Source organism: Neovison vison, chromosome 5 (assembly GCF_020171115.1).
Source record: "Neovison vison isolate M4711 chromosome 5, ASM_NN_V1, whole genome shotgun sequence".
NCBI classification, from domain to species: domain Eukaryota; kingdom Metazoa; phylum Chordata; class Mammalia; order Carnivora; family Mustelidae; genus Neogale; species Neogale vison.
Window position 1 is genome coordinate 91124099 of NC_058095.1, and position 24941 is coordinate 91149039.

At 39.6% G+C, this 24941-nt stretch overlaps 1 protein-coding gene across 9 annotated transcripts in view; it reads right to left on the minus strand.

The window, feature by feature from the left end:
* LOC122906965 (ubiquitin carboxyl-terminal hydrolase 12-like) overlaps positions 1-24645 on the minus strand; it is a 61191-nt gene extending 36546 nt beyond the window's left edge. For 4 of the 9 annotated variants that reach the window (XM_044249487.1, XM_044249485.1, XM_044249489.1 and 1 more), the window contains exons 1-5: positions 24616-24645; positions 22698-22912; positions 13925-14074; positions 8441-8517; positions 8240-8323 (exon numbers count right to left, since the gene is read on the minus strand). In XM_044249487.1, coding sequence (XP_044105422.1) covers positions 8240-8323; positions 8441-8517; positions 13925-14074; positions 22698-22700 — 314 coding nt within the window. In that variant the 5' untranslated portion in view covers positions 22701-22912; positions 24616-24645. Of the gene's footprint in view, positions 1-616; positions 724-7727; positions 7805-8239; positions 8324-8440; positions 8518-13924; positions 14075-22697; positions 22913-24615 lie in introns of all 9 variants that reach the window. The other 5 variants (XM_044249490.1, XM_044249492.1, XM_044249491.1 and 2 more) reach the window with 3 other exon arrangements.
* Between the last annotated feature and the right edge of the window lie 296 nt (positions 24646-24941).

Consider the following 24941-nt stretch of genomic DNA (forward strand, 5'->3'; position numbering starts at 1 on the left):
AATAAAAGCCAATGTTCCAACTTGAAGGTTTTCAGGCAGGCTTTTGTTTCTATTCTGGCCCTCAGTTGATGGGATGAGACTCACCCACATTAGAAAGAGCAATCTGCTTTACTTAGTCTACTCATTTAAATGTGAATCTCATTCAAAAGCACCATTTCAGAAACACCCAGAATAATGTTTGGCTAACTATGTGGGCACCCCATGGCCTAGACAAGTTGGCACATAAAATTAAGCATCACACCTCCTGGCAGTCCCTCTCTCCGTTTCATTGTCCAGAACTAAGTCATGTACCCACTCACTACCAGTTCCTGAACCATGAACCAAAGAAAAACAGGGTTCTGTGATGCTTCAAGCAATCATGACTGATCCCACACAATTGAACCCAATTTCTACATACTTCCACCAATGCTGAACTGAACAAAACCAGGGTTCTTTAGCAAAAAAGAAGAGAAAAATTGGCTATAGGTATGCAAGCAACAGAACTAAGATCCAAATAACCATGGTTCTCAGCTCCCACCTCCGCCATTAGGCCCTTTCCATGCTCCCATTCATTTCTGGTAATCCCAAAGCAGTGTCCGTTGCTTCCTCATATGTAATCTAGAGTGCTGCTCACTACCTGTATCCTCCTTGAGCCCAGCTCTTCTGTGCAGCCTCCACTGCTCCACACTGTAGATCTCTGTTGATGGATCCCAGACTTGATGTGACCCAACATCTTGGCAGACCCTGAGAATGGAGAATGAGAATGGCTCCCTATCAGGTTTGCTTGACTGGAAAGTGCTGAAGTTCAGGGAATTGTTCTACAGATTAGCACTTGTGGTCTTTCCCTTCCCAGAGCTCACATCTTATCCTAAGGGCTGGCTCTACATGCCAGCCTCCAGGATGTTCCTAAAAACACTGCCTCCCCTTCTGTCTTGTAGGGATCCACTGACGAATTTTCCCAAATGCCTCAGAGCCATTCTTTGAAATGTGACTCCCTTCTACCAGCACATCTCCATGACCTGATCATGACTCCTGAATTGCGTGTAGCTCACTTTCAGATATATTTTGAGTGTTTTCCACAGGGAGTTTCTCTGCCCTCTTTTAAATCAGTGGCCATAGATATGTGGGGTGGGTGGGGGAGATATCATTACTCTATGCACCAGACATCCCGATCTCAGCTGTCTCAAGATGAAGTGTTCAGCTATATGTGACTATATAGTAATTTTTAGTGTAGTTAAAAGTGGAGTGGAGGATACATCAAGAAATGAAGTTGGAGGGAATGCCTGGGTGGCTTAGTCACTTAAGTGTCTGCTTTCAGCTCGGGTCATGATCCCAGGGTCCTGGAATTGGGTCCCACATTGGTCTCCCCGTTCAACAGGGAGCCTGCTTCTCCTTTCCCCTGCTTGTGCTCTCTGTCTCTCTCTCTCTCTCGAACAAACAAATAAAATCTTAAAAAAAGAAAAAAAGAAATGAAGCTGGAGTGGTGTGCAAAAATATTCATTCACTCAATCATTCAACAAATATTTACCGAGTAGCAACTCTGTGCCAGGTGCTTTCCTGGACACTGAATGCAATGAGACAGCCATGCTCCCTACCCTCATGCAGTTTACTTTATGGATCACAGAGTTATCCTAGATACATACTGAAGAATTTGGAGTTCTCTAAAAGGTCACAGGGAGCCAAGTGATATAGGATTTAATCACATAAAGGCATAATTAATTAATGGCATTTGTAACAGTTCTGTTTAGGACCCATGCAGAGGTTGAACTAGAGGAAGTAATAACTAAAGACAAGATGACTATTGCCCATGCAGTTACTTAGGTGAAAAATGATCAAGGTCAGATCCAAAGCAGTGGTCACAGGGTTGGGGAGAAGGAGATAAGTACAAAACACATAAAGGAGGCTGAGTCTACAGGATTTTATGAGCTCACAAAAGACATGACATGAGAGTGATGGCAGAGAGGGAAGAGTCCACGGAGACCCCTCCACTCAAATGGCAGGATGGATACCAGTTTCAGGGAAACATGTTAATTTAGTTTTGATCACATTGAACCTGGATCATTGGTAGGACATGGTCAGGCCCATCATTGTTAGATTACAGGCTTAGATTCAAGAAAGAAATTTAGTTTTCACAAATTCCAGAATCAGGAGTCATCATCATGTAGTTTAAGTTATTTATATGGATGAGATTCCCAGGGAAAGAGAAAGGATGTAGTTTAGGACAGAAACTTAGATATAATATTTCAGGGCCTGTGAGAGGAGGGAGTCTGAACAGAGCCCCAAGAAAGAGTAAAAAAAAAATCAAGAGACAACAGAGCCTTTCTAAAAAGAAGTAGGCAATTCATTTGGGACATTTTTATTGAATATCTCCTATGTAACGTGCACTGTTCTAGGCCCCAGCAGTGAGGAACAAGGCCAACCTTCATGAGGCCTTCAGTCTACAAGAGAAGATAGGCATGAATCAAGGAAGTAGGAAGTCGTGAAAAGATGGCAAACCAGTGCCCATTGCTAGCCACTTCACCAAGCACAACCTTGGAGATTCCAAAGATCTGCAAGAAAAAGGTATAAAGTTGAACAACTGAAGTAAAGATGGTGACTTACTCTTAGGGAAGGGAGAGGCGTATTCATTTTGTACAGAGCAGCCTGTCCTTTTTATTAACTCAGAATCAACCATTAGTAACCTCATTACAGGCATGTAACGGGTCCTACCCACACACTATACTCATGGGTCCTACCCACACTCAAGGGGAGGACATTACACAGGGTGCCTATCCCAGGAGACAGGAATTTTGGTGGATATCTTTGTTTATGTTTGTTTGTTTGCTTGCTTTAAGATGTTATTTATTTATTTGTCAGAGAGAGACAGAACACAAGCAGGAGGAGTGGCTGGCAGAGGGAGAAGCAGGGCAGGCTCCCCCCTGAGCAGGGAGCCTGATGTGGAGCTCAATCCCATGACCCTGGGATCATGACCAGAGCCAAAGGCAGACACTTAACTGACTGAGCCACCCAGGCGTCCCTTGGGGTACATCTTTGAACTCTGCCAACCACAACTTGCACTGTAAAGACTACAAAACATGGCTGGAAGGAATTAAAGACCTAGGTAAACAGAGAGGTATACCATGTTCATGAGTTGGGAGACTCAATATTGTGAGATATGAACTCTTTCCAAATTGATTTATAGAGTCAGTGCAATCAAAATTAAAATCCCAACAGACTTTCTTGTAGATATTGACAGGTTGGTTCTAAAATTTATATGGACATGTGAAGAATAGCCAAAGAAACCAGACCAGCCAAAATGATTTAAAAAAAAAAACGATCACGGGTGCCTGGGTGGCTCAGTGAGTTAAGCCTCTGCCTTCAACTCAGGTCATGATCTCAGGGTCCTGGGATCAAGCCCCCCATTGGGCTCTCTGCTCAGCGGGGAGCCTGCTTCCCCCTCTCCCTCTGCCTGCCTCTCTGCCTACTTGTGATCTCTTTCTCTCTGTCAAATAAGTAAATAAATTCTTTAAAAAAATCAAAAAGTTGGAGAATTAACACTACCAGATTTCAAGACTTACCTAATCCTGTACAAGAGAATGCACTGCTCACACAGATCAATGAAACAGAATAGATTCAAGAAACAGACTCACATACATACATATGGACAACTTCTTTTACAAAGATGCAGAGCCAACTCTGGAGAAATGGTCCATAAATGAAAAAGGGATACATTAGACTTTGTCCAAAATAAAACCTCTGGTTTTTGAAAAAACAGTAAGAGACTAAAAATCGAGACACAGATTGGGAGAAAACATTTGAAAGTCATATATCTGATAAGAAACTTGTCTCCAGAACATGTATTTATTTCTCAATTTTATTGAGATATAATTGATAAGTATCACTGTATAGGGGCAAGGTGTATAGCATAATGGTTTGATTTACACATATTGTGAAATAATTAAAATACACTTAGTTAACATGTATCATCTCCTAGAAATGCTTGAAAAACAAAGAAAAAAATTTTTTCCTCGTTATGAAAACTTTAAGGACTTACTGTCTTAGCAACTTTCAAGTAAACCACATAGCGGTGTTAGCTAAGGTCATGATATACATCAGACTCCTGGCACTTATCTATTCTGTAACTGGAAGTTAGTACCTTGGACCACCTCATCCAGATCCAGTTTCCCACCCCACCCTGCAGCTCCCCAACTCTGTTAACCACAAATCTGATCTTTTTTCAATGAGTTTGGTTTCTGGGGGTTTTTTGTTTGTTTGTTTGTTTGTTTTAGATTCCACATGAGAGTGAAGTCAAACAAGTATTTGTTTTTCTGTCTAGATTGTTTCAATTAGCATAATGCCTTCAAGCTCCATCCATGTTTTTGCAAATAGAATGTATTCTTTTTGAAAACCTTTCAAAATTCAAGAAGAAGAAAAGCACTTAATTTTTTTTTCTAATGGATAAAAAACACACAGATGTCAAAAACCCATGGAAACATACTCAGTATCATTAGTCATTACAGGAAAGACAAATTAAAACCACAAATGACCAAAAACTAAAAAGACTGATCATGCCCAGGGTGGCAAGGATACAGAGTAACCGGAACTCAGTTTGGAAGTTTCCTAAAAACCTAAACATAAACGTACCATATGATTCAACCATTCCACTCTTAGATCTTTACCCCAGAGAATTAAAAGTACTTGGTGAGGATGCGGAGAAAGGGGAACCCTCCTACACTGTTGGTGGGAATGCAAGCTGGTGCAACCACTCTGGAAAACAGCATGGAGGTTCCTCAAAATGTTGAAAATAGAACTGCCCTATGACCCAGCAATTGCACTACTGGGTATTTACCCTAAAGATACAAACGTAGTGATCCAAAGGGGCATGTGCACCCAAATGTTTATAGCAGCAATGTCCACAATAGCCAAACTATGGAAAGAACCTAGATGTCCATCAACAGATGACTGGATAAAGAAGATGTGGTATATATACACAATGGAATACTATGCAGCCATCAAAAGAAATGAAATCTTGCCATTTGCGACAACATGGATGGAACTAGAGCGTATCATGCTTAGTGAAATAAGTCAAGCGGAGAAAGACAACTACCATAAGATCTCCCTGATATGAGGAAGTGGTGATGCAACATGGGGGTTTAAGTGGGTAGGAGAAGAATCCATGAAACAAGATGGGATAGGGAGGGAGACAAACCATAAGTGACCCTTAATCTCATGAAACAAACTGTGGGTTGCTGGGCGGAGGGGGTTGGGAGAAGGAAGGTAGGGTTATGGACACTGGGGAGGGTATGTGCTTTAACATTTAACATTTTAACATTTAACAAAAATGTTAACAGTGCTTTTATAAATAAGGATTCTTAACTGATTTGTACTTAATCTGTGTTTTCTTATTTCTTGACAGAGTATATATATTTCCCACGCATTTTAATAAAAGATCAACTATTAAATACTATATTAAAATCACATGGATGTCTTCAAAACAAGCAGCTGGAGTTGATGGACAACTTCTAATTACTCATGTCTGGCTATTTGTGATTCTGGATGAAGATCAGCTCATGCTCACAGATGCACTTACCTCCGTGGAGCCAAAGAAGTTTGTCACGACACTCCTCTGAGCTACATTTAGTCCTCAACTCTATCTTCCTTAACCAATAGTCTTAGGCACCTTCTACAACATTTTCAGGGTTAATCTAATTTATCAACCCCCATGACATAACCAAACATAGGGGAGGTACTCTAATCGTTGTCACTAATAGAAGGGGACAATGAGTACTCTGTTTTGATTACTTGGGCCCATCACCTAAAACATCTCCCTTCCTAATAGATACATGTGTCCAAAATACAGATAAAAATACAGTCATTTAAAAATCTAAGTTCTTCTTCCTTTCATGAACGTTTTGTGTAACCATTTAGGTAGGTAGGGCCCTCCAGGGTAGACATCTGGGCAGGCAGGGGAGAGGAGAAGACTGAGCAGAGCAGAAAGCATGTCTGTGCAATAGGGAGTTGAGTGCACGCATGGTAGTTGAGGGGTAAGATCAGTTTCGGACAGGGTCACAAACCAGGTAAGTAAATACAGAAGGATACTGGGAACCAATTTGTACTGTCAGTAGGAAATTATGAATATTAAAAAGGACAAAACTAGAATGAACCCTATAGTGTCGGCTGAAACTGTGGATATCATTGTGACTTCATGGTTTCTCAATATAGACAGATCCATGATAATATAGACAGATAGACATAAGCATGTGTGGAGTACATACATACATACACACACACCGTCCAGCTCTCTTCACTAGGGGGCTCAGGAACACAGACATCCAGGTATCAGTGAGCATACCTATATACCAAAGTCCTACTTCCTAAACATCATCGTCCTCCTGTAAGAAAGCAGGACTCCTAGGATAAATGGTACCAGAGTCAGGGCAAGGAGAGTACAAGACGAGCACGGAACATCTTGTTACGCTACGAAGTGAAGGGTCACTCAAGAATATGGGACATGCCAAAAAGACACGGGTGATAGCTTGAAGGGGCCCCCACTGGCCAAATGGTAACGGAGCATAACCCACTGAATTTTAAAAAAATAAATTAATTAATTAAAATCCTTGAGTCCATTCTGAGATTTAGAAAATGAAAAAAAATTAGAAGTCTGATGAGGAATGGGCATATTTACAACCTCAAAGTACCTCCACACAAAATACTTATGAATTATATAAATGCACAAAATCATTGCTTAACAGGGAAGACCTCTGGGAGACATCACCACGGTCAAGTGCTCAAACAGAACAGCACCAGTAACTGGATGGGCAGAAAAGTGTTAACCTCGCAGGCCTCAGACTATCCTTTCTGGAAAGGCCTGCTAGCAAGGATGGTCCTTGGTTAACATATGAGAATTTGGATTTGAGGAGTGTTCCCACCATTCCCTAAATGATGGGAGTGTCTCAATAGGCCTAAATTGTCTGGACAAGCAATATGGTTTACACTCAACACCTCCTTTCCTTCAGAGTGTCTAGAATTCTGGAAGACAGAGGGGTACCTACATGCCTAGTCCTCAGTTTAAAACCTTGGACACTAGGTCTGTAATGAGCCTCCGGGGGAGACGACACCTCCCCCATGTCCTACTCAGTACTGAAGGAGGTTAGGTGTCTTGCGGGACTCCATGGCACCAAACTCTTGGCGGCTCCCCTGGCTATCTGCTCTGTGGAGATGCTTTGCCATCTTTCCCTGTAACAAGTCTTGGCTGTGGGCCTGACCATACATGCAGAGTCTCACGAGTCCTTCCAGTGTCTCAGGAGCGGTCTGAGGGACCGCACACGTGAGACAAATTGGAATCATGGATAAGAGAATACAATGAGAATAGAGCATCACTTCTGTGAGATGCTCACCAGAATACATAACCTGAACCTCATTATGAGAACACAAAGAGGGGCAATCTTTGAGATGAACCCAAAGAGGGACAGTCTATAAAATAATCTATAATTTTCAAAAGCATCAAGATTTTTAAAGCCAAGAAAAGACTGTTCCAAATGTAAAAAGAAAAAAGAGACATGAATACGAAAGATAACATGTGTTTCTGAACTGGATCGATTTGTTACAGAAAGGACAGTACTGGGACATCCGTGCTAATGAAATACCTTCCACTAGAACAGTTAACATGCCAGTGTGACTTGCCCCAGGGGGGTGACTATGGCAATAGGGAAACTTCCCTGTTGGTAGGAAACAGCCACTCATGTGTTCACGATCATGGGACATCATACCTTACGTTTTAGTGGTTTTGGTTTAAAAAGTATTCTTGGTACTGTTCATACAACTTTTCTTTGAGCTTGAGATTGTTCTAAAATAAAAAGTAAAATAATAAGAATGGTGATGACGCGATTCCATTCCTGGACACCAGATACCAAATGAGAGAGAACACAAGATCCTATGTGGGGCTAGCAGAAGCGACAGTAGAGGCAAGGAAAAGGATCTTCCCCACTCTTTCTCCTCACCAAGACCAAGTTTACATAAAGCATGCAAGCTTCAAAGTCAAGTATCTTAACTCTACTGGTTGATGATTCTTAAACAACTTTCATTAAGTGGAGAAAATCACTGGAGGTTGCAGAGCTGACTGTTTCTTACCCAGGAATAACTTAGTGAGTCTTAATTACTTAATGATAAAACTAGGCATTTTTACTCTGTAGATTTTCAGGCATAACTTTCAGCTAGGAAAGCCCATCTACACGACCCACTGCCAGAGAACTACTACCAAATTTTAAAAACGTTACATTACCGTTTGTGTGCTTCCTGTTTGCTGCGACATTCTTCACAGTAATATTTGTATTCACTGCACAGAGTTTCTGTGTTGCTGAAACCCCTGTGTGAAATTCAAGATACATTTATTTAGTCTATTCCAGAAAACTGTGTATTCATTTAAAAGGACTCTAAACCAAAGATAGTCATTAAACTTCAAAATAAGTAACTCTCCAGTTACCTTAAGCAGTGAGTGATCGATGTGTTTTGTTCCACGTCAACAGAAAGGTCTAAAAAATCTTCATCTTTGCTGCTTATCTGTAAAAATAGGGAATTACCTTTGATTTCTTTACCTGTCAGTAAATCATTGTTCTGAAGTGACAGAATTAAATGCATTCATTCTATCAGTAGTAGTAAGTACTGAAGAATTCATCTTCCACGAGTTCAAAAGAAATCTACTGGATCTGGATTATCCAAAAGGACACTGAGTAAAGGACTCTCAACACACGTACAGGTTAAACAGCAAAGTCCACCTGTGACTGATTCCCTTTCTGGCAAAGATGAGGATGGGAAATCCCATTATTTTCCAAAACCTTGGTATTATGGTGAAACAAGAAACAAACTGCCCATATATACTAATTCTTAAAAAAAAAAAAACGGGCTAAGACTAAATGGGGACACTTGGAAAAGGGCATCACACCTGTGCTGTTTTATTATTCAAGGAAATAATTTTGCCTAAAATGCCAAATTACAATCTTCACTGATGACCAAATTATAGTCTTCATTGATGACCTCCTTTAATCCTTCTTCTTCAAAAATAAAATCTAACATAAAGTTCTGTTTGAATTATGGGTAACTCATCTGATTAAAAAATTCAAGTTATTACTTATTCATTTGAATTGGATTAGGACAGAACTTCAGACATCAATTTTCCTAGCTCTTCCCTTCAAAGACTCTATGCTTAAGGTTAGCACACAATAGGAGATCTCTGACTGTACCTCTCACACACAAGGGCTATAAGCCCAGTGCAGTAAATGTCTTCCTGCTTCAATGACGCATCAATTTTATAAGATCAGCATCATTAACTTGTGACAGATTACGTGGCTATACATACTATGTACTTACGCAAACAGGAGTAGCTATGAGTACCATGTACGCACAGTCTAGGGACACCATGAGGGAAATGATCTGGGTCTCAAAAGATTCAGTGAAAAAGAGAATAAGAAAGACTCCTCATAGAGAGAGGAAAGGGAATGTGAGGTGCTAAGGAAAAACAATCAGCCCATTTTGGGAGGAAGAAGGGTAGTATGTCAAGGGATAGTATGGGACAGACAGGCAAAAGCCAGACTGAGCAGGGCCTTATGTGTAGGCTAAAGAGAAATAAAGATTAGAGAGTCTGGTGTTCCTCAAAATGAGGTTTGTGGTTCTCAGGCACTGCCTCAGGGGTCTTCATTTTAGATTTTCATCTTTATTATAGCATACAAACTTTGACATAACGATTGTTCTGGATCACCTGGATATATCTGAGTTACTATGTTTGGATTTACAGTTCTGTTGGTACAGGGAAACTACCAAGTGGGGCAGTATTTAACTCTTCAAAGTGTTGGTAAACACGTCTGATTGTTGCTGGACACCCCCGTCCTAACGTCAGATCAAACCCAGGACGTGGAAGGCTCAGTAAAGCCCTGTTGGCTAGAGATGTGGGTGGGGAGTCATTAGCACAGGTGATAACAAACTGGAACATGGCCCTCCCAAAGCAGAGCGACAAGCAGCCCAAAACCAAAGCCTGGAGGAAGCCCACATTTGAAGGATTAATAGCAGAAAAAGAATGGGACCAGAAGAAAGCATCAAAGAACAGAAGAACACAAGAAGAGGGTGCCCTTACAGAAATCCAACCTTCTACCAACTGGGACATTAACCACTGTGTTACTAACATCTGCCATATGAACACTGTCTCCAGGAAGCCCACTCTGAACCTGCACAACTCCGTCCCACTCCCACCTGGATAGGTCAGCTCCACTGTTGTCCGACTCCCACAGACTCGTGCTTACTTGAACTACAACATACTGTACTGGAATTACCTATCTGTTGGAAGCCTGCACAGGTGAGCACCTGTGAGCATCTTGAGATCAGAATTGAGGTCTTACTCATCTTCCGCCAACCTCTACCCATCTTCTACCTGGCATAGTTGGTACTCAAATAGTTGTACAAAACTAAATGAAGAAATGCTATATATTCATTCTGAGAAATTCTCAATTTCATTCCTCTAGCTGAACTTGATAAAGGCATGGTACTAATGATCATTTACGGAGTCTGCAAGATGACGATTGAGATTTTGAGGAAATATTCTCAATTCATACACTTAATTCTTGGGAGAGAATCTGCAAATACATATTGCAGACCACAGGGGGACCTAGCTAGCGAGGAATGGGTGGAAGGATCACTATCCATCCATTACAAGTAAAATAAATAAATATTTGAGCAAAACAAGATTGGGTGATATCACTTTCTCCATCTAATCCTCACTCCCTTCATCCTCAGTCTGTAACATAAACTTCAAAGACCTTATATCACAGTATCCCCAAACCCTCTCAAATCTACTTTGCCAGCTTCACCTATTACTGCATTTCTCAACATGCTAAACAAATTTAACTATTTTCTGTTTTATCGAAGAGGATGAATTATACATATCTTCTAACACAGACCAAACTCCATCATATCAAACATCAAAAGCAACTTTCAAGTTCTCTGATTGTACCTATTATTCCAACCGAAACACTGCTCCAATAATTGGACAATATATTTACTTAGAACTCAGCTCCAATAAAATTCTTCTTTATAAGATCTACAAAACTGGTGTTAAAAAACAGATGGAGTTGGTTACATTGAATAAATATGAGTATTGAGACCAATTCCTGCCATCAAACATTGCCCAAACTCTTACTACAATTAACTAATGGCTGCAGCAGTGAGCAATAATCCTTACTCTAACCCCAAAACATCTTCACAACATGTTAATATATTCAAACACTCTATTATACCTTTTTCACTTGATGTGAGAGAGGGTCACCAATAAAAATGTATTTCCACAAAAGAATTTTATTTATTACTACTGTGTCCTTCATTAACTAAAATTATACTACTGACAACTATCATTTTCCAAATGCCTGATTATAGTTAAACAGATCAATGCATAATCAACAGTCAATAGATCATTAATCGGTATAGGTCATGGTTCTGTTTAAAGACTCTATCTTTTAATTCATGGTGGAACCAAAACAGTCACCATTTACTTTGAGAGAGAGAGAGAGAGAGAGAGAAAGAAACTACAATATTACTTACATTAGAGCCAAAAAGAAACAAACAAAAAACCCCACACTCATCTATACAAACATAACAAAATAAAATATGTACAAGATCAACATAAAAACTACAAGATGATTTCTTTCTAAATCAAAGAACATGTAGATAAAAGTACAGTCCATATAAATGGACTGTTAGACTCAAGACTGTGAAGACATCAGTTTTTCCCAACTTCATCTACAGAGTCAAGGCAATCCCCTTTGAAATCACAGCACACTATCTTGTGGACAATCCTAGTTTTTAAATATTGTGTGATTCTACGCTTTATATGGAGAAGCACAAGGCCCAGAGCAGACAAAACAATAATCATCAAAACTGGGAGGCAGGTGAATGGATAAGTGAATAAGTGAATGGATAAACTGCAGAATATCCACATCATGAAAGATAATTAAGTGATGAAAAGAAATGAGCTACAAAGCTACTTCTCTATGATTCCAAATATACGACATTCTGGAAAAGTCAAAACTATGGAGACAGTAAAATGATCAGGGGTTGCCAGGGATTTGGAGAGGAAGGAGGGATGAATTTGTGAAACAAAGGGTGAAACTTCTCTGTATGATACTTTAATGACAGACACGTGTCATTATACATTTGTCAAAACAGATGGAACCCCAGAACAGATAATACCAAGACTGAACTCAAAATATGAACTACATATTTTAATTAATGTGTCTTGGGGTGCCTGGGTGGCTCAGTCAGTTAAGCGGTTAAGCATCTGCCATCGGCTCAGGTCACGATCCCAGAATGGATCGAGCCCCACATCTGGCCCCTTGCTCAGCGGAAAGCCTTCTTCTCCCTCTCCCTCTGCCTGCTGCTTCCCCTACTTTTGCTCTCTGTCCAATAAATAAATAAAATCTTAAAATAATAATAATAATGTAATGTATTGGTCCATCAACTGCAACAAATGTACCTCATTAATGCAAGACATGAATCATAGGGGAAAGTGGAAGAAAGGAGAGAGAGAGTTGGGAACTTTCTGTACTTTCTACTCAATTTTTCTGAAGTCCATGAATTAAAAAATACAATTTCCTATTAGCCTCACTCAACATACTAGGTATGTTTATCTGATTTAGACAAACAAGTAACCATGCTATTCTTCCAAACATCCATAAAACATGTCTAACTTTTCTTGCTTGTGAATTCTCTTTTCCAATGGATGATGCTACTCTTCTGTGCTATTAAAGACTAGTCGTAGAACCACCATAGTAGGACTGGACCTGAGTGGATGCTAAATGTTGTGGGAGATTCTGATGAACAACATATTTGTGTCTCCCCACAGACTGCCTTTACCAAGGCATAAAAACAAGACATTATCAACCAGAGAAAGTGAACAACACCTTGAATGGGAGATCAAAATTTTACCAACGAGAGGCAGATGGATATTGTGTGCCCACACGTGAGACCCTGAGAAAGACACGTTAACGAATCAATCCAGCCAAGAATGCATATCTGCGTCTCAGTTAGAAGGAAACATCAGATAAACTCATTATGAGAAATGTTAGATTTTTTTTTTTAAAAGGACATATTCTTTAAAAATGTAAATGTCTTAAGAAGGTAATGATACTATGAAAGGACTGGGCTCTCTGACCCCACATAAAATCCATTTTCAGGCTTCTTCCCTACTGCTCCTCTTTATGAAGTATCCAGGAAGTGGATGCTTTCCCCTGCTTGAGTGTACACAGTATGCTTTAGTTTTTATTCCAACAATCAACAATAAACACAACTGCAGGAAAAGGGAAAACAAATTAATGTACCTCCCTGACCTGTAAGTTTCTTATGGCCTTAAGTAAGACACAGACATACAATTTCCAGAACATGACTCTATGGCCTCTTACACTGAAATAAAAACAAATACAGTTGATCCCTGAGCAATGCAGGGGGGGTGACAGGCACTGAAACCTCCTACCCACGCTGCCACTGTTGAAAATCATGTGTAACTTCTGAGTCTCCAAAAAGCTAACTATAAGAGTCTTCGGTTGACCAGAAGCCTTATTGATAACATAAAACTTAACATACACTTTGTGTATGTATCATAGTATGTATTTATAATAAAGTTAGCTATGGAAAATGTTGTTAAGAAAATTATTTTAAAAAAACCTCACATTTACAGTACTATACATATACAAAAAAAAATTCTACAAATAAGTGGACCCATGCAGTTCAAGCAGCTCAGGTACTCACTGTTAATAAGCAGCATTACTACAGAGCATACTGAGTACGAGAGCAAGTACAGCTTCGATAATTCATTTTTGCTACACCTAAGTATTACAACCTTCATGTTCATCTCTCACACTCCTCCTCTAAGAAGTTTTAATAAAAATGAATTAAATCTGCTCTATACAAAATTTTATGACATACTCACAGTTTCACAAATAAGACATCTGGTTTCATTTGTCAGTGTTCCCTGAAAAATCTCATGAACCCACGTTGGGTCTGGTGTGCTGTTGTTGTTCTCATTGTTCATATTACCATTAGGTAAATGGCCATTTTGTTTTTCCTGCTTTCTTTCTTCCTGTAAAATATCAGCTATTGTATTTAGTAGGTAATTTAAGAATTCATGGGCATCTTGCTGCATGTAGTTGTCAAAAAGTTCTAAAAATAAAAATATATTAGAGAATTACTTCAAAATTAATAACCTGATTAAAACTAGATTTAAAACAAATATCCATATTCTATCAGAACTAAATACAAATGTCTGGTATTGTCAGTCATGTACAAGAAACAGATTATCTTTCACAAAAACATATGACTAAGCTTGGAGAAAATACGGTTAAGACAAATGAGGATCTTCTTTTTAAAGAAACAATATTAAGTGATCCACGAGAATTGTGGGCCATGCATCCTAGGGATTCAGTCAGAGGTGAGGCCTGAAATCTGGAACTTTCGAAAGTTCCTCCAGGGGACTCTGATCTGCAGTCAGGTATAGGAAACATCGGTATCACAAATTATCTATTCAATCAAGATAATCTCTAAGTGAGATTTTGTAACTCTGTGAAATGTTCCCTGTAACTATACAAATGAAAAAATATCACCAAACACCAGTCACTAACATGAACTGCTCTATACCCAGCACTGGACTTTACACCACCTGAAACTGAAAGGTAAGGACTTCACAGGCAGTGTTGCAGTTGATCTTTTTAACAACTCTGGGATGCTGTTATTGCCATCTTCCAAATGAGGGAATGGGATCAGAGAGGGAAAGTCATGCTGCCAGGAAGTGGCAGGCCCAGGACACAAAGCAGGCAGTCCCTAAGCAGCTGATCTGCATACAAAGCAGCCTGCCCAGGGAGGCCCTGCCCCACAAAGGCACCTGCTGCTCAGAGATCACACACACTGAGAAGACCTGGCCAGGGATGTTTTACCTTTAGATTCTCAAGGCACATTTAATAAATCCAAAGATATCACAGCTGACATTTTTTAAATAAAAGACAACAAATTAGGAACAAAATTTGGGCAAAGTCTAAGATAAAAGAACAAAAAATTACATTTTTGAAGAGCTACAATTATGACTGCATAAAATTAAGTTTCTGTGCATTAGAAATCACTGAAAAGGTTTAAAAAAAACATAAAAACTATTAACAGCTTCAACACATAAAGAGTTTATACAAAAGGAAATACCAAGTGTGGAAATCAACAATTTATAGAAACAGATTTCAAAAAAATTAAAAAATGTGAGAAAATGTTCACTCTTATAGTAATCAAAAAGGCCTTGATTTTCTGGTCTTTAAAACGGAATACCATCTTCTCTTGCAAAGTTACTGTATAAACAGAATGGGAACTAGTGAAAATGTGGATTTGGGAGGTACAGTCAAAACAAATAAAGACTCATTTCACTCTTGGTGTCAAAAAGACCTGTAAGGAGCCTCAGATGTAAGGTGCAGCTGATCGAGCAAGACTGTCTGGATTCCTAGGATGGTTCGACCTTTAATTACATGTATGTCACAGGCAATTCATTAAACCTCTTTCTTGGAGTTCAAGTCAAACTCAATAATACTGATGCAGTTAGAGCCACTCCCCACTTCTCTTCTGTAAACTTGTCCTGAGGGATTTGATTAGCCTCCAACAAGCCCTTTATGTTTAAGAACAATGAAAGCCTTGAGTCCTGAGAGATACTGCATTAGCCTATGTGGCATTAACATCTAACTGATGATAATTTGGTATTGTGTGTCCAGTGGTTTTTGCCCATGAGGGACAGATCCAAGAGACTGTGACACCATTTCCCATCCCCTGTTGCCAGGCAGAAGTCTGTGTGTCACTCCCGACACTGACACAGCTCACTGCAAAACCTCCCAGCTGTCTACTCTAACTTCCTGAGACAAACCAAGTCATGGTCAGAACCCTTAGATGGTTCCACCGCTGGACGGGGCTAGGCAAGGCTGGGGTAACTGAAGTCAATCATCTTTCACTTTGCCTCTCAGTGCAATGATGCCTCATCCCTGAAAATACTAGTCTACCTCCCAGCCCCACTCTCCCATCCTCTATTACTCTGAGTCATTTATTGTTCCTTATTTCCTTCCTCATCCTTTTCTTCTTTCTCAACCCTTTCTGCTGTTCCCTCCAGAAACAATGTTCTCTTCTAAACTCCCCATCTTTTCAGCCTCTGGCATTTTTGAGCTCCCTGCAGCCACTTCTAAATCATGACACTTTGTTTTGCATATGAAAAACTCACCCTCAGTCAAAAAAGCTGTTAAGGTCTGGCCATACTACCCTGAACCCCCTTCTTTCTGTGGTCATCTGTCAACTTCCCCTCACCTCCTAAAGGCCTGATTCGTGGTCTCTTTGTCCATCCCGACTCCTTCACCAACCCTGACACTTTGAGTGTCTGGGCAGCTTCCAGAAGTGTACAGGACACCCTTAAAAGTCCCCTTTTTATCTCTCACTTACTCATCTATCACCAGGTCACAAAAGAACCACCCATGTCTGCTAAGAAGGAAATACGCGAGAGTTGATTAGTGTTCAAGGAAAATACGAACAAATTGGAAAAGTCAGTGAGGAATCTAAAAGGAAGAATAATGGGAGAGCACCATAAAAATATTTTATAAAAACTCTAAGGGCCTAGTTTAAGTGAGATCTGAACAATTTACTCTATATGCTGGCTCAATGCCAGTCTAAAGTAGTCTCTTTCCCACGAAATTAAGTTTTTTCTAACCATAGTTTTTTGGTTTTTTGTTTGTTTTTTAATATTTTATTTATTTATTTGACAGAGATCACAACTAGGCAGAGAGGCAGGCAGACAGAGGAGGAAGCAGACTCCCTGAGGAGCAGAGAGACCCATGCGGGGCTCTATCCCAGGACCCTGGGATCATGACCTGAGCCAAAGGCAGAGGCTTTAACCCACTGAGCCACCCAGGCACCCCCTAAGCAAAGTTTTTTTTTTTTTTCAATTTATTTATTTTCAGAAAAACATTATTAATTATTTTTTCACCAACCCAGTGCTCCATGCAAGCCGTGCCCTCTATAATACCCACCACCTGGTACCCCAACCTCCCACCCCCCCGCCACTTCAAACCCCTCAGATTGTTTTTCAGAGTCCATAGTCTCTCATGGTTCACCTCCCCTTCCAATTTACCCAAATTCCCTACTCCTCTCTAAAGCCCCTTGTCCTCCATGCTATTTGTTATGCTCCACAAATAAGTGAAACCATATGATAATTGACTCTCTCAGCTTGACTTATTTCACTCAGCATAATCTCTTCTTAATATATCTTGGATATCGGCCCTTTGTACTGTCATTTGCAAATATATTCTCCCATTCTGTGGGTTGCTTCTTTGTTCTGTTGACTGTTTCCTTTGTTGTGCAGAAGCTTTTGATCTTGATGAAGTTTTAATGAATGTATTTTTGCCGTGAATATTTAAAATAAACTATAAAATTAAAAAATAACTAAAAAGATATAAATTTAAAAACTTCTGGTTAAGAGAAAACAATAAAAAATAAGAAGTCTCTTTTTTTCCTGTTAGAAGTTATTTTAGCTTCTATGCATGTCTTTCAAAATAATTTATAAGGCAAAAATGTGCAAATACTTTTGTTTTTTTAAAAATTGAAACAACTTTTTTTAGATGTTGTTCTTTTAACACAGAACAAAGGACTCCACATTCATAGACACACCTCAACTGACTTGAACACTCTGGAAATGAGATATAGAGTAAACCAGAAAATACTCTTAAAGCATTTTGTTGAAATATTTAAAATAATTTGCAGTCCATTTTTTTATAAACATTATGGTAAATGTGCCAGACTCGCTATGCCTGAGTAGTCAATACAGATTTAAAAACTTCAACCAGAACTACATGAACAGCAAAACAACATCAACTAAATGGCCACAGACAAGACCCGTAAACTGTATTACACTTAATTTCTAAAATCTTGGTTTCCTTTCTTTTCTGCTAAGTAGCATGATGGGAAAGGTAGGCTTCAAAGTTGCTTTGGCAAATTAAACAAACTCACTCATTCGCTCACTCACGCATCAAATATTTAGTAAGCACCTACTATGTGCCAGGAACTAGATTACATCCTGGGAATACAATGGTGAGCAAAAACAAATGGGCTCCCCTCATCATGGAACTGACAGTCTAATAGGACAATTTCATTATTAAATAAATGACTATGAAAGGTATAAATTATTAAAGTCCCAAATAGCTGCAACATTAATGCAAAAAAAAGGGGGGGGAAACTAAATCAACATGTAAAAATGTTATGTGTTCTTCATAATTCAGAAATAGTTAGCTTTCATTAATACAAAAATCTTTTACGCTCTTTTGGAGAAACAGGATTAAAATGAACATGGGAATTATTCACTCACATCTATTTAACAGGTGTTATTTGTAATTATTTCCTCACTTAAGGAAGACCAATCCTTAAATATTTATTCCTACATATTTATATTAGTATCTCTCTGCATCACCTGAAGCATAGCTAGCTACACACAGGTTTCTTGAGAATAAGGATCTTTTCTGTCTCATTCACTGCTGTATCTCCAGCACCCAGGACAATGCCTGCCACATATTTAGATGTGCTTGACGTTGTATGAATGAACGAACGAACGAACTATCAAATGAACGAACTACCAAATGAACAACAGGGACGGAAACAGCTACCACAACATGGGAAGAAATCTGGGCCCAAACAATAGCGTGAACTACCTGTGCTGTTAAGACCCAGTGAGTCAGAGCACACAGCTACACGTGCCAGCTGATGGGACTTTCAAGCCCCCCATAAGTGATCCCAAGCCAAGTCACTGCTAGCTAGCACACAAGTAGCTCATCAGTCTGTGTTTTGAGTCTTCTAGAATGGTAGAGTGGCTATGGGAAGTTAGCGGTGTAGAACAGAGGGCTTTACTTCTTACCTAGGTTAGTGCAACAGCCTCCTGGCTGGCCTCCTGGGCTGTACTCATGCGGCCCATGCCCGTTCATGCTACCACACCCCCAGCAGCCAGATCAAAACACATCACCCACCTGCTCAGCAACCCTAATGGCTCACCATGGCTTTCAAATGAAAGCCCAAGTTCTAGGCCCTTGCCTTATTGCTCTTACTCCACTCCAGCCACATGAATATTCTTGTCATCCTTCAAGCACTCAGGGCAACTGCAATTTCGATTCTATCCACTTGGAACGAGTTTGCCTCAGATTTTCCAATGGCTTCTCACTTCAACTCTCTGAACTAACATAAGTGATCAACTCCCTTTCCATGTTTTATTTTTTTTTCATGGAGATAACACATTAAATTACATGACTATTGGTCCTCTCCACAAGTTTCTGGCCGTCAACAGAAGCTAAATATATAATAGTTAATCAATTCAAACTTTCAGCTAGTTTCCCATCATGAAGGAGAACACATTTATGGAGCAAGTCTTATCACACTGTAAAAGTTCTATGCTACAGTTCTTACATGCTATGGTTAGGGAACATGAATTAAAATTTTGAAAGGAAAAATCCATTTCTGAAATTAAAACAGTTTCTTCCCAAGTAATATCGAAATGATTAGCTATATAAAGTATTAGTGGTTAACATAATATGGAGCTAATATCGACTGCAAGTACAAAACATGACATGTTTATTTACAGCATACCATGGAAGAAAACTGGTTTAAGAACAACAATCCAACAGTCAAAGTTAGTGGAAATTCTGAAATGGGCAACATCCATTTGTGCCAGAGATTTAAACACAAACAAACAAACAAAACAAAAAACCCCAGGAAACAGAAGGTCAGAAGGAGAGTTAAGCAATGGATAGTCCATTAAATGCTCTTTAACTTGTATGCTCTCCTCTACAAAATTGCCAGGAAAAGAATCAAAAGGCAAAACTGTACTTCATACAAATGCCAGCAACATCAAATAATAACATGCTTTTCCATTAAATATTGTTTCTGAGGTATAGAAAAATGAAACAAAACTATGAGAGGATAAGTTTGGAATATTCACCCTGGAATCAATTTCATCAAACAAGTCTACTGTACAATGTACTCTGCCTAAACATTTAAAAAATTTTCAGAAAATACTGAATTATTAAAAAAAAAATAAACACAGCAAAAACATTCCAGCTTTGACAAGCAAACGTATAAAGCCACAGAGACGCAACTTTCAAAACACAGTAACTTGAGCTCTGTGTGCAGCGTGACTTACTGTAAATTTAAAAAGCCACAGCTCACTTCAGGACCATAGGCATGTACCTCCACCCAAAAGTCCCATGTTGAAACCCTAACCCCCAATGTGCTGCTCTTTGGAAGTGGGGCCTTGGGAGGACCTTTAGGTTTTTAAGACTGGGATTAGTGTCCTTTTAGGAAGAGACATGAGTGAGTTTGCTTCTCTCTCTTCACCATGCGGGGCACGGCAAGAAGGCAGCCATGTGTAAACCAGGAAGACAGCCCGCAGCACACGCTGAAGCTGCCGACATGTTACTCCGGAATGTCTCAGCCTCCAGAACTGCAAGAAACATGTGTCTCTTGTTTAAGGCACCCAGGCTATGGTACTTTCGTTACAGCAGCCCAAACTAAGAGCACATACAATAGATTAAAGAATAGGGTCGGGGCACCTGTGTGGCTCTGTGCGTTAAAGCCTCTGCCTTCAGCTCAGGTTATGATCCCAGGGTCCTGGGATCAAGCCCTGCACCAGGCTCTCTACTCAGTGGGGAGCCTGCTTCCTCCTCTCTCTCTGCCTGCGTCTCTGCCTACTTGTGAGCTCTGTCAAATAAATAAATAAAATCTTATTTAAAAAAAAATAGAGTCAAGGGGCTCCTGGGTGGCTCAGCTGGTTAAGCATCCAACCCTTGATCTTGGCTCAGGTCGTGATCTCAGGGTGTGAGACCAGGCTCTGTTTCTGAGCCCAGCTCCCGGCTCCATGCTCAGAAGGAATTCTACTTGAAATTCTCTCTCTTTCTCTGCCCCTCCCTGCCCTCAAATAAACCAGTCTTAAAAAAATAATAATAGTAAGGTCAAGAAAAATGCACTATTCACTGAAAAGAAAATACTGTGTATTCTGTGTTTCATGTTTCTGATGCTGACCATTTCTAAAGTACTAACAAAATCACCGAGAAAGGTGGCACGTTCAAGTACCATGTACATGAATTTTCTACCAAGACAAAATCCCTGAAGTTTCATACCAATACAGACAAAACGACTTAAGGGACTTGAATCACTCAGCCAAACTCTAACAGAGCTGTATTTGGTGTTCTTAAAAACAGAAGATACTACACAGATTTCTAACTTAAGAGAGATGTTTGGCTTTCATAGGGAAAACACAAAAAGATTTGGTTTTGTGAATGAATGATCAACTGCTTTGTATCTGTTTACAGAGGAAATGAATAAAATCGTTTAACAGGTGAATCAGATTCAAGAATAATAGCCTATTGCCATGTTATCTCAGTGTTTTCTGACGTTTCAGGAAACTGGATATGATCCAGGCTTCTCTCAATTCATTGGATAATGAACAGTGTCCACGCAGTTAAGGACAGCATTATTCAATGGTGTGTTTGGTAACCAATCTTAAAGACATCTCAAATCTTATTTCTGTGGGCATCTTTTGATAATAAATCAAACTAAAAATACCACTCAATTTTATTTCCACAATGATTAAACTGGCTACATCAAACAAAACCCAGAATTCTACATGTGATTTAAATCCTGCTTGAGGGGTGCCTGGGTGGCTCAGTGGGTTAAAGCCTCTACCTTCGGCTCAGGTCGTGATCCCAGGGTCCTGGGATCGAGTCCTGCATCAGGCTCTCTGTTTGGCAGGGAGCCTGTTTCCTCCTCTCTCTGCCTGCCTCTCCTGCCTACCTGTGATCTCTGTCTGTCAAATAAATACATAAAATCTTAAAAAAAAAAAACTGATGCAAATTTAAATAAATAAATAAATCCTAGTTGAATTTTCTGAGGTAACATAACACAGCAGAAAGATAATGGGACTTAGATGTCAGAAACATGTGTGGGACCCTTGTAAGTCATTTTAACTCCGCTGAGCACTCACTATTTCATATAAAATGAGGTAATAACATCTGACTTCTGGGCCTGCTGTGAACATTATACAAATCTAAAAGAAAAACATTGAAGAGAGAAAAGAGAAGACAGACTTAATCAGTAACTATTTTAAAAAGGGGGTGAGTGGAGTTAAAACCACCTACACCTACACCTACCCTAAGCCAAAAAGTTTCTGGAAAGCTTTTTAGCCTCTATTCTTTGCATGGCTAAAGTGGGAGAGATCACATGCTTTCTAAATCAGGGTAGTGTAAAGATCCAACGGGTTAACAGACATGAAAGAGACATGAAACAGACATGAGACTACAAAAACAACAGATAATGGGAGGAAGACCCAACTTTATTCTCCATACAAGAGCCAAGCAGGCAAAAATAAATAAAAATAAAAGTAAAACAAAATAAAAAATTTATCATTTCTCATTTCCTGGCATACAGAATATAATCTTTGTAGAACATACTTCCAACATTAATCATACCTCATATTAATTACTGTGTGATTACCTCCCTCACTGAACTAGCACTTCCTTCAAGACAGAAACGTCAGCTTTGCTTTTCCATAGCTAACATACTTTCAGTCTTAGAAGATGCTCAGTCAGTGCCTGCTGAACTGTAGTGTGCTATTATTTACCCTTTCTGGTATGTAAGAATACATTCAGAAGTAGAAGAATTACCATTTTCCTTCCGTAATCTTGTTATGAACTTCTTAGGAGGAATCACCCCAACCTTCTTCTTCTGAGTGGCTATGCTATGGAAGAGGTCTGCTAGGCAGGTAAGAAGGTTCTCCTTTTTCCTAGGTTGGCTCTTGTATGCTAGAACGTTTTCCCAAAATGGACGACAAAAAATAAAGTGCTTGAAGAACTGAATTACAGTAGCAGGTATTCCCAAACTAGAATAGGAAAAAAAAAATCTTGTTAAATATGGGGCAACACATTTTCAAGAGAACGAATTTCCATGTATAGTTAAGAAAACAGAGAAAGATAGGGAATTTATGGTCCTTATAAATTCAAAGGTATCTGAGAGTAGAAATAATTAGTCTGACTGCTAATCTGCCATTTGAACATTAAACGGATGCTCCAGGCATTGGTTTCAGGTTAAAACTGAAGGAAAATATATGCAATAAATTTGGCCTTCATGAAGACTAATTTAAAAAACTATACAGTTTAAACAATAAGAGAACTTAAAAGGCTTAGACTTCTTTATAATTCTTTTTTCAATTCCCATTGTTACATTTTAGATATTAAGCATTTCATATATTATACATTTTAAAATATAACTCTCAAATATCCTTTTGAAAAAACACAAAAGTGAGGTTTTCTATCTGATTCTTAAGTGCCTTCAAAAAATAAAAACAAGGGGTCCCTGGGTGGCTCAGTTGCTTAAGCGTCTGCCTTCGGCTCAGTTCATGATCCCAGGGTTCTAGCACTGAGCCCTGCATCAGGCTTCCCTGCTCAGTGGGGAGTGTGCTCCTTCCTCTCCTCCTGACCGTCCCCGCAACTCTCCCCTGCCACCCACCACTCATGTTTGCTCTCTCTCCAATGAATAAATTAAAAAATCTAAAAAATATTAATAATAAAAAGCAAAATAAAATGAGATCGTCTGAAATGTTAGATTAAAAATTTTCAAGGGCACCTGGGTGGCTCAGTCGGTTAAGTGTCTGCCTTCTGCTCAGGACATGATCCTGGGGTCCTGGGATCAAGCCCCACATTAGGCTCTCTGCCAAGCGGGGAGTCTGTTTCTCCCTCTGCTCCTACCATCCATCCCCCCGCACTGTGTTCTCTCTCAAGTAAATGAATAAATAAAAATCTTAAAAACAGCAACAGCAACTTTTCAGTATGCTAGCACAACCACCACTGACATGCTGAGATACCTGCACATCACTCTTGATATATTACAAACAGACTTCAGGTGCATTAAATCCTCCCATGAACTGACTTCCTACCAGTCATGTGTAACTACAGCCTACTGAACTTTAACCTCCTCCTCTTTAATAAAGGGGGAAAATAATCCTACCTTATGAGAAAATGACACACAATTTGATCAACATTCATTGTCTTCCTTTTCCCTTCCCACTAACAGACACTGGTTCCCAAAGCCAGCTGACAAAACACCCGAAAGCTGATTGATGAGGACTTGGGGAGACTGAAAGTGTAAGAAGAGGGAAGCGGACAATTCTCACAGCACTACCATGCAGTGAGGTCACATACTCACTAACCTAAGAAGCCGAGGCAGAGGAGACTGTTTTAAGGGGCAGTGTCAAGGTACCTGGGTGGCTCTGACGGTTAAGCACCAGACTCTTGGTTTCTGCTCAGGAGCTGATCTCATCATGGTATCAGGCTGTGGGATCGAGCCCCAATTCAGGTTTGTGCCCAGCAGAGAATCTGCTGGAGATTCTCTCCCACTGCCCTACCCAACCCCAACTGGCACACACACTTTCTCTCTAAAAATAAGTTTTGTGTTTTTTTAAGGGTAATGTCAAACTTATCCACAGACATGTACATTTGCTTATATTTAAAAACCAGGAAGGATAAATAAAAAAATAATAAAAATTGTTATAGAGAAAGAGGAAAGAGTAGAGAGGAATCAAAATACCTTTTTAAAAATATTTCCTTGGGCGCCTGGGTGGCTCAGTGGGTTAAGCCGCTGCCTTCAGCTCAGGTCATGATCTCAGGGTCCTAGGATCGAGGCCTGCATTGGGCTCTCTGCTCAGCAGGGAGCCTGCTTCCTCCTCTCTCTCTGCCTGCCTCTCAGCCTGCTTGTGATATCTCTCTGTCAAATAAATAAATAAAATCTTTTAAAAAAAATATTTCCTTACCCTTTTAAAAATGTTTACTTTGCACCGATCTTTTTTTAAACGAAATTAAATCGAAAATATCTCAGAGGAAAAAAAGAAATTCCTAAAGCTGAAAGGAAACATA